The 11047-nt window shown below is 43.4% G+C and overlaps 1 protein-coding gene across 7 annotated transcripts in view; it reads right to left on the bottom strand.

The window, feature by feature from the left end:
* The window catches only part of LOC133547716 (rho GTPase-activating protein SYDE1-like), a 51553-nt gene extending 43431 nt beyond the window's left edge, over positions 1–8122 (bottom strand). For 6 of the 7 annotated variants that reach the window (XM_061893285.1, XM_061893284.1, XM_061893282.1 and 3 more), the window contains exon 1: positions 7346–8122. In XM_061893285.1, coding sequence (XP_061749269.1) covers positions 7346–7430 — 85 coding nt within the window. In that variant the 5' untranslated portion in view covers positions 7431–8122. The remainder of the gene's footprint in view (positions 1–7345) is intronic. The other variant, XM_061893281.1, reaches the window with a different exon arrangement.
* Positions 8123–11047: the final 2925 nt, after the last annotated feature.

Raw genomic sequence — 11047 nt, 5'->3', positions numbered from 1 at the left:
TATATGTAACACCATGTATGTATATATATGTAACACCATGTATGTATATATATGTAACAACATGTATGTATATATATATGTAACACCATGTATGTATATATATGTAACAACATGTATGTCAGGCTTGCCACTTACAGTTTGTTTGTGTTTTAGTTTTTCCTCTGTGTGTGTTTAGTATTTCCTGTTTTTAGTTCCTGTCAGAGCTCTTATTTTGTCCATTTGTTGTTTTTTCCCCTGCAGGCTGTTTTCCCCTCAGCTGCGGCTAATTGGCACCTGGCCACACCTGGTGTCAATCAGCCCGCTCCTATTTGAAACCTGCTTTGTCTTCCAGTCGAGTGCTGGATTATTGTCGATGTCACGTACTGCATGCCGCTTCTGTATTATATTATCGCTGTCACACCTGGGTGAAGTCTTGTCTGGTTTTAGTCTGGTGTCATGTGGTCTTATCATTTCCTGTTTTATTTTGAAAAGTTAACTCTCCCTCTCGTTTCAGATCACTTGCTCTTCCTCCTGTTTCACCGGTCTGACGTCACTCTGATTGGCTGATTGTGTCACACTCCCTCATGTGTATAAATGTCTCGTCCTCCTCTTGTCTTGTGCCAGAGTGCCTCGTTACTTTATGTGCGTACCTCCAGCGATCCATGTCTCGTCCTCCTCTTGTCTTGTGCCAGAGTGCCTCGTTACTTTATGTGCGTACCTCCAGCGATCCATGTCTCGTCCTCCTCTTGTCTTGTGCCAGAGTGCCTCGTTACTTTATGTGCGTACCTCCAGCGATCCATGTCTCGTCCTCCTCTTGTCTTGTGCCAGAGTGCCTCGTTACTTTATGTGCGTACCTCCAGCGATCCATGTCTCGTCCTCCTCTTGTCTTGTGCCAGAGTGCCTCGTTACTTTATGTGCGTACCTCCAGCGATCCATGTCTCGTCCTCCTCTTGTCTTGTGCCAGAGTGCCTCGTTACTTTATGTGCGTACCTCCAGCGATCCATGTCTCGTGCTCCTCTTGTCTTGTGCCAGAGTGCCTCGTTACTTTATGTGCGTACCTCCAGCGATCCATGTCTCGTCCTCCTCTTGTCTTGTGCCAGAGTGCCTCGTTACTTTTTGTGCGTACCTCCAGCGATCCATGTCTCGTCCTCCTCTTGTCTTGTGCCAGAGTGCCTCGTTACTTTTTGTGCGTACCTCCAGCGATCCATGTCTCGTCCTCCTCTTGTCTTGTGCCAGAGTGCCTCGTTACTTTATGTGCGTACCTCCAGCGATCCATGTCTCGTCCTCCTCTTGTCTTGTGCCAGAGTGCCTCGTTACTTTTTGTGCGTACCTCCAGCGATCCATGTTCACAGCCATTGCCACGTTCTATGTACCCTTTTTGTCAGTTGTTTAGCATTGCCTCCCTTGGAGCCCTTTTTGTTATATTTTGCATAGTGTCCTCTTTGCACCTTTTTTCCCTCCACTGCTGGAGCTTTTTGAGTTCATTGAGATTTTGTTAGTTTTTAGGTTAGGTAAGCTCGGCTTTTGATAGCCTGTTAAGTTTCTCCCCTTTTATACCCTTTCCCTTGTTCAAAATACATATTTGTTTTCATACTCCTGCATCTGTGTCCAGAGTCCTGTTCAAGTCGTGACAATCGCTCCTGTCGTGTCGTGTCATGTCGTTGCAGCGTAGCGGAAACCTATAATTCGTTAGATGTTTGTAGCTTACTATTTTTTGGCTCCCTGCTTCCTATTTTGTCTTTGTACAACACGTACCGACTTCTGTTCCCTGTTCGGTTTATGCTCGCTTCCATGCTAAGCTCCTTTTGTTTGTCATCAGCCTCGTGCGCGCTTTTTGTTGTACCCCTTTTGTTTGTTCTAGTTTTAGTATTTATATTAAATCATGTTTTCTCATTCAATGCCTGCCTCCATCTCTGCATCTTGGGGTTCGTCAAAAACTAACTTTGACAATGTATGTATATATATATATATATATATATATATATATATATATAACTCCATGTATGTATATATTTGTAATAACATGTATACATATATATATATGTATATATATATATATGTATGTAACACCTTGTATGTATATATATGTAATAACATGTATGTATATACTTGTAATAACATGTATATATATATATTTATATATGTAACAACATGTATGTATATGTATGTAATAACATGTATGTATATATATGTAATAACATGTATGTATATACTTGTAATAACATGTATATATATATATTTATATATGTAACAACATGTATGTATATGTATGTAATAACATGTATGTATATATATCCGAAATAACACGTATGTGTGTATATACACATATATATACGTATATATATATATAACAAGACGTATGTATGTAACAACATATATGTATATATGTATATATATATGTAACAAGACGTATGTATGTAACAACATATATGTATATATTTGTAAGAAAATGTATGTAGAAAAGGCAAAAGCAGTACAGTTGTGTAAATGCTAAATAAAAAGAGAATACAACAAATCCTTGTCAACTTGTATTCAATTGAATAGTCTGCAAAGACAAGATATTTCATCTTCACACCGACAAACTTTCTTCTTTTTTGCAAATAATCATGAACTTAGAATGTAATGGCAGCAACAAATTGCAAAAAAGGCATTTTTACTCATGTGTTCCATGGCCTTTCCTTTTACCAACACTCAGTAAACTGAGGAGACTTTTTTTGAAGTGGAATTTTTGCTTAAGTTTTTCAACAGTCTCCCGCCTCATATTTTAGCCTTCACACATTTTCAATGGGAGACAGGTCTGGACTACAAGCAAGCCAGTCTAGTACCCGCACTCTTTTACTATGAAGCCACGTGGCTTGGCATTGTCTTGCTGAAATAAGCAGGGGCGTCCATGATAAGGACATATGTTGCTCCAAAAGCTGTATGTACCTTTCAGCATTAATGGTGCCTTCACAGATGTGTAAGTTAGCCATGCCTTGGCCACTAATACACTCCCATACATGCTTTTAGGCACATGCTGCCTAGAAGACTTTTACCCTAGAACAGTCCGGGTACTTCTTTTCCTCTTTGGTCCGCAGGACACCACGTCTACAGTTTCCGAAAACGATTTGAAACGTGGACTCGTCAGACCACAGAACACTTTTCCACTTTGCATCAGTCCATCTTAGTGAAGTGTTTCTGGGTGTTGTTGATAAATGGCTTTGGCTTTGCATAGTAGAGTTTTAACTTGCACTTAAAAATGTAGCGACCAACTGTAGTTACTGACAGTGATTTTCTGAAGTGTTCCTGAGCCCATGTGGTGATATCCTTTACACAACAATTTGGCTTTTTGATGCAGTAGTGCCTGAGGGATCCAAGGTGCGTAATATCATGGCTGTGTATCATACTGTGTAACATAAGTCATATAAGTACATTTAGAAGTACAGTATGTAATACTGTGTAATATAAGTCATATAAGTACATTTAGAAGTCTCTCTAGGCCTCCGTCAGTCGTAACGATTATGGATACTGCGCTAGTCCAGAGGTCAAGTTTAAACTCAGCGACAACGCCTGTGGTGGCTGATGAGTCGGATGTGGGAGACACAAATACCGCCGCATTTACTGCAGATGTAGCTGGAAGGCGCAACTGCAGGAGTGCTTGTCTTCCGCTTGGTTCTTTTTTCATTGGCTGTGGCATGGATCTATTCCTCGCCAGTCTTCAACTGTTTTTGAAGGACACTGCGCCATTTGCTGCAGTCAGCCGCTACATCTTCCCAATGTTCAGTCTTTAAGTCCAGGGCTTTCATGTCCCGCTTGAAGATATCTTTGAAGCGCAGTTTCGACCGGCCAACAGATCTCTTGCCAGAGGTAAGATCGCCATACAGGATGTCCTTTGGCATACGTCCAACCTCCATACAGCACAAGTGGCTGAGCCAACGCAGCCTGCGTTGTCTGAGCAGCGTGAACATGGTAGGAAGACCAGCGCGTTGGAGGACTTGGACATTCCTCACCTTGTCACTCCAATGGATGCCGAGGATGCGGCGAAGGCAAGGCATGTGGAAGGTGTTCAGTTTGCGCTCCTGTTTGGAGTATGTTGTCCATGTTTGGCTGCCATAGAGAAGAGTGCTGACAACACAGGCGTTGTACACTGCCATGTCGGTAGGAATTGTCAGCTTCCGGTTCTCCCAGACGCGGGTTGTGGCAGCTTTGCCGATACGTTTGTTGATCTCACCATCAAGGGACAGATTGTCACTGATGGTGGATCCCAGGTAAGTGAAATGGTGTACGATTTCGAGTTGGTGCTTATCGATTGTGATGACTGGTGGAGTGTCCACTTCATGACTCAGCACATTGGTCATGTTTAGGCTGATGGAAAGCCCAAAGTCTTTGCAGGTCTGGGAGAATCTGTCCATAAGGCACGGGAGTTCTTGTTCAGTGTGTGAAATGACGGTGGCATCATCAGCAAAGAGCATGTCCCGGATGGTTGGTCCTTGCTTTAAGACAGGCTAGGTTGAAAAGTTGGCCGTCAGATCTTGTACGTAGATATACCCCTTCTGTTGCAGTCCCAAAACCATGTTCGATGAGCAGGGCAAAGAAAATACCGAAAAGGGTAGGAGCAATGATGCAACCTTGCTTGACTTCGCTCTTAATGTCAAATGGGTTGGATATGCTACCCTCATACTGGATGTTGCCTTCATGTCGTCATGGAAAGATCTAATTAGACTATGGAGCTTTGGAGACCATCCAATCTTGGGTAGGATGCTGAAGAGCCATTCTCTGCTAACCAGGTCGAAAGCCTCGGTCAGGTCAATGAAGGATATGTATGTACAGGGGCTTCTGTTGTTCCCTGCATTTCTCCTGAAGTTGGCGTAGGGAGAATATCATGTCCGAAAGCCGCATTTAGATTCCGGGTAAACGCGCTCAGCAAGTGTCTGAAGGCACACAAGCACGACACGGGCATAGAGTTTTCCTACCATATTCAGGAGGGAGATGCCCCTGTAATTGTTACAGTTGCTCCTGTCGCCTTTATTTTTGTGAAGGGCGACAATCTTGGCATCTCTCATGTCCTGCGGCATGGCTCCCTCTTTCCAGCACTGGCAGAGGACATCATGCAAAGGTTTCAGGAGGGTGTCTCTACAGCGCTTGATGAGATCTGGGGGGATGCCATCAGTACCAGGTGCTTTGCCAATCGCTAAGCTGTCGATCGCTTTGTGAAGTTCAGCAAGTGTTGGTTCAGCATCTAATTCCTCAATGATGGTCAGCTGTTCAATGGCATCAAGGGCTGAGGCGACTACAGTGTTCTCTCTGGAGTAGAGTTCTGAATAGTGCTCTACCCATCCGTCCAACTGCTTGCTCTTGTCAGTGATAACTTCCCCACTGGTGGACTTTAGGGGGGCTTTTTTGCTCTGTGTTGGGCCCAGAGCATTGATGCCCTAGTACATCCCTCTGATGTTACCTGAGGTAGCTGCAGACTGGATGGATTCACTGAGTTGTTGCCAGTATTCATTGGCACAATGTCTTGCCGTCTTTTGCACTTTGCTTCTTGTAATTCTCAGTGCTTGCAGGGACTTCTCATTTAGGGAGCGTTTGTATTCAGTAAGGGCAGCACGCTTTGCTTCAATGACAAGGGTCATCTCGCTGGACTTGGCAACAAACCAGTCATTGTTTTTGAAGATCTTCTTCCCAAAGGTTGCAAGGGCTGTTTTCTGAATGGCCTCCCTGAGGTGGCCCCATTACTCAGAGGCGGAGTAGTGCTGGTGTTCTTCAGACAGGATGTTGTTGAGGGACTTGGCAAACTCTTCTACTTAGGGTTAGAAGTACATTATGTAATACTGTGTAACATAAGTCATATAAGTACATTTAGAAGTACAGTCTGTAATACTATGTAACATTTGTCATATAAGTCCATTTAGAAGTACAGTATGTAATACTGTGTTACATACGTCCTATAAGTCCTATACCATGAATTGATTAACGTGGACCCCGACTTAAACAAGTTGAAAAACTTATTCGGGTGTTACCATTTAGTGGTCAATTGTACGGAATATGTACTGTACTGTGCAATCTACTAATAAAAGTATCAATCAATCAATCAATCAAGTACAATTGAGCTGGGATAGGCTCCAGCTTTCCTGTGACTGTAATGAAGATTAGCATTTTAGAAAATGGAGGGATAGGGTTATGATAGTACATGTAATATCAGTCATATTTGGAATATAATGTCATCCAATAAGTATACAATCAGATCTGCAGGCTAAGTTTGTTTGTAATAAATGTGTAGCATGTATGTCATATAAATGTAATAACTGTTAGATATGTAGCATGTATGTCATATAAATGTAATAAATGTTAGATATGTAGCATGTATGTCATATAAATGTAATAAATGTTAGATATGTAGCATGTATGTCATATAAATGTAATAAATGTTAGATATGTAGCATGTATGTCATATAAATGTAATAAATATTAGATATGTAGCATGTATGTCATATAAATGTAATAAATATTAGATATGTAGCATGTATGTCATATAAATGTAATAAATGTTAGATATGTAGCATGTATGTCATATAAATGTAATAAATGTTAGATATGTAGCATGTATGTCATATAAATGTAATAAATGTTAGATATGTAGCATGTATGTCATATAAATGTAATAAATGTTAGATATGTAGCATGTATGTCATATAAATGTAATAAATGTTAGATATGTAGCATGTTTGTCCTATAAGTCATCATATAGGCACAATGTAGGAGAGCAAAGATAGTGGGGGAAGGGAAAAGTACACTTGTGTGTTTGCACATCAATGAGGTCTCTGTTTTATCCATCACACACTGCTGCCCTTCACGTGTCATCACACACACACATGCACACACACACACACACACACACGCAAACACACATACCCCCCACACACACTGCTGCTATTCACGTGTCATCACACACACACATACACTCGCACGCACACACACACACACACACACACACACACACACACTGCTGCTATTCACTAGTCATCACACACACACACACACACACACACACACACACACACACACACACACACACTCGCACGCACACACACACACACACACACACACACACACTGCTGCTATTCACTAGTCATCACACACACACACACACACACACACACACACACACACACACACACACACACACACACAGCACACACACACACACACACACACACACACACAGTATGAAGAAGAGGCAAGGCAGCTGAAGAATGCAGAAAGTGAAAGTTTGTGGCGGTGTCATTAGTGTGAGAAGATTTGATCATAAATAAATAAAAAGAATAAAGTGTAGACGAAATATTTGTGGCGGTCAATTCTGAGCCGATTGCAAGTCTGCGATGCTCACCGTGGACTTGGCGCTCAGTCTTCCTGCGGGACTTGTTCTTGCCTCGCAGTCGAGACAAGGTCCTCTTGAGCAGAGGCTGGGCCATGCTAGACCTCGGTCTGCAGCTTCTGGGGGACCAGTCCTTCACTCCTTCATCATGTTTCCCCACACAAAGTGGACCTCGGTCTGCAGCTTCTGGGGGACCAGTCCTTCACTCCTTCATCATGTTTCCCCACACAAAGTGGACCTCGGTCTGCAGCTTCTGGGGGACCAGTCCTTCACTCCTTCATCATGTTTCCCCGCACAAAGTGGACCTCGGTCTGCAGCTTCTGGGGGACCAGTCCTTCACTCCTTCATCATGTTTCCCCACACAAAGTGGACCTCGGTCTGCAGCTTCTGGGGGACCAGTCCTTCACTCATTCATCATATTTCCCCACACAAAGTGGACCTCGGTCTGCAGCTTCTGGGGGACCAGTCCTTCACTCCTTCATCATGTTTCCCCACACAAAGTGGACCTCGGTCTGCAGCTTCTGGGGGACCAGTCCTTCACTCCTTCATCATATTTCCCCACACAAAGTGGACCTCGGTCTGCAGCTTTTGGGGGACCAGTCCTTCACTCCTTCATCATGTTTCCCCACACAAAGTGGACCTCGGTCTGCAGCTTCTGGGGGACCAGTCCTTCACTCCTTCTTCATGTTTTCCCACACAAAGTGGACCTCGGTCTGCAGCTTCTGGGGGACCAGTCCTTCACTCCTTCTTCATGTTTTCCCACACACGGTTTATCACAAGCTGCTCACTGCTGAACAGGAAATGAATTCCAAACATTCTTTCCCAAACTCCCCCCTCCTCCTCCACTTCCTCCTCCCACAGCTGTGGGAGGGGGAGGGTCTGTAGGCGCCTGGGGTCTGCACTGCTCTCCTCCCAGCTTTGGTCGCCACTTCAGACCAGGAGAAGACGCTGTGACCTGGCGTTGATCAGATGGTGTGCTCATAGACATGGACACGTGCTGACAGGAGGCCATTTTTATTGTTCTTGTGTGTGTGCTTTGTGTTAACAAACACACTGATACAACACCATTGTGTTAAATACTAACACACTATTACAAGCCCATTGTGTTACAAGTGATGAATATTAACACACTATTACCGCGACACACTTACACGTTGGAATTGTTTTTAAGTGTCAAAAAGTGTGGATTTTTTCTCTCACAAAGTCTGGATTTTTTTCTAAATGTCAAAAAGTGTTGATTTCTTATGTCAAAAAGTGTACATTTTTTCTGTAAAAAAATTGGATTGTTAATGTTGGGGTTGGGGTTAGGGGAAGAGGAGGGTATGCACTGTCCGTCTAGAAACTGTCCAGTGGGTAAAGGGTGCTTCCTTGAAACCCCATGGCTAAGACGGCTTCCCTGTGTGTCCTCACAGCAGGATGGCTTCTCATCGACTGCCGGGAAGGGAATGAGCCTGTTTCAAACTGGAGGAGTGCTGCAGGGGGCGGGGCTAATATTCTCCGCTGCAGTGGAGTCAGGAGACCCTCAAAGTAAATTCCTACATATGTGATGCGACAAATTGACATACTATGCGCAACACATAGTGGACAAACACCACGGTTAATATCGGGATGTTTTATCAAAGCAATAAAATGTTTGCTTTGATTTACCTTTCCCTCCAGTTGAGGGTTAGGGTTGAGGTTGGGGTTGGGGTGAGGGTTAGGGGGAAGAGGAGGGTATGCGCACTGTCCGTCTACAACCTGTCCAGGCAACGCCCACGCTAAACGCTGGACTCCCCAAGAACGCTGGAAGAAATCGAATCGGGCGTTAAATGCAGTGACAAGCACATGTTGGATAGATATCCAGCGACGCGTGTTTCGGCCTTTCAGGCCCCGTCAGGCTGGCTGAGCCACGCCCAGTGGGGCTCTTCTCCTTCTCCAGAGGGTAAAGGGTGCTTCCTGGAAAATGCGTGGCTAAGACGGCTTCCCTGTGTGTCCTCTCGACAGGAGAGTATCTCATGACTGCCGGGGAGGGAATGAACCTGTCTCCAGCAGGCGGAGGTTTATATAGTGCTGCAAGGGGCGGGGCTAATGCTCTCCGCTGCAGTGAAGTCAAGAGACCCTCAAAATAAATTCCTACATATGTGATGCGTCAAATTGACATATTATGTGCAACATATAGTGGACTCCTCTGTCCTCTGTTGTCCTCTTGTGTTTTTTATACACTTTGATTTCTCTGTGCCTGGCTGTTATCTACCGCCCCCCAGGGCCCTATTCGGACTTTATCAGTGAATTCTCAGAGTTTGTTGCTGTTCTAGTGACGCACGCCGATAATATAATTATAATGGGGGACTTTAATATCCATATGAATACCCCATTGGACCCACCGTGCGTGGCGCTCCAAACTATAATTGATAGCTGTGGTCTTACACAAATAATAAATGAACCGACGCATCGCAGCGGTAATACGATAGACCTAGTGCTTGTCAGAGATATCACCGTTTCCAAAGTTATGATACTCCCGTATACTAAAGTAATGTCCGATCATTACCTTATAAAATTCGAAGTTCAGACTCATGTTCGGCGAGCTAATAATAATAATAACTGCTATAGCAGCCGCAACATTAATACGGCCACAACGACAACTGTTGCTGACCTACTGCCCTCGGTAATGGGACCATTCCCAAAGTATGTGGGCTCTATTGATAACCTAACTAACAACTTTAACCACGCCCTGCGCGAAACCATTGATAGTATAGCACCGCTGAAGTTAAAAAAGGCTCCAAATAGGCGTACGCCATGGTTTACAGAAGAAACTAGAGCTCAGAAATTATTATGTAGAAAGCTGGAACGCAAATGGCACACGTCTAAACTTGAGGTGCACCAATGTGTCAATGGCTCACAGGCTTGATGCAGTTAGTGAAAGCAAAGGATTTGCAACTAAATATTAAGTCCTATACACTTTAATGTATTTTAAGTTGATATGTTCCTGTTGGAGCCTATCTATATTATTTATTTATTAATTGTTTTGACAATCTAATCCAATAATTTCAATGATGATGTTGATAAATTATATGCTGTTTTAGATGGATTATGATTAAGTGAGCCACTTCCTCCTCCTATGATTAAGAAGAAAGGACAGCTGGGCGTTCCCTTTCTCTGTCTGTCATGCTGAAGGAGTGAGGAGTGAAATAGTTTGTCTACCACCAAATAAGTTATTTTGATTATGTAGAAAGTCAACAACGGAGAATATTTTTTGTTTGTGAAAATATATTATCAACATTTTCAATCTAGAAATATCTCCCCGAGTGCTTATTAAGGAATTTAGTGAGTATTAAACCTCCTCCTCAAGGCTACTTTGCTATCTTTATTGTAATTTTTTGGAAACTTTTTGGAACGACAGAGTAGCCGTAACAAGTAAACAAACTACACTGTAGACCCGAAGGACAATCCACGATCGCTCTGCACCGACGACAGCAAGCAGCCGGCGGGCCGTGAGTAAAATCAGCTGATGAACGTCATGAATGAATGAATGATCGCGCCGCTGCGCTGTATGGAATCATTTTAACGCTATGGAAAGGAAAGTTGCAGATTGTGGATGTGAAATGCAAATGTTGGAAGGACGTTTAGGATTGAACTAAACAATGGACTAAGTGGAAAATAAATTGAGCAGTGTGATTATTTGGAATGATGTCTGGCACACCTGAGACGGCAGCTGAGGCCGACCACATGCCGAGA

Source organism: Nerophis ophidion, unplaced genomic scaffold (genome assembly GCF_033978795.1).
Source record: "Nerophis ophidion isolate RoL-2023_Sa unplaced genomic scaffold, RoL_Noph_v1.0 HiC_scaffold_165, whole genome shotgun sequence".
Taxonomy (NCBI): domain Eukaryota; kingdom Metazoa; phylum Chordata; class Actinopteri; order Syngnathiformes; family Syngnathidae; genus Nerophis; species Nerophis ophidion.
The sequence above is the reverse complement of the archived record's forward strand: the minus strand, read 5'-3'. Positions and strand labels throughout refer to the sequence as shown.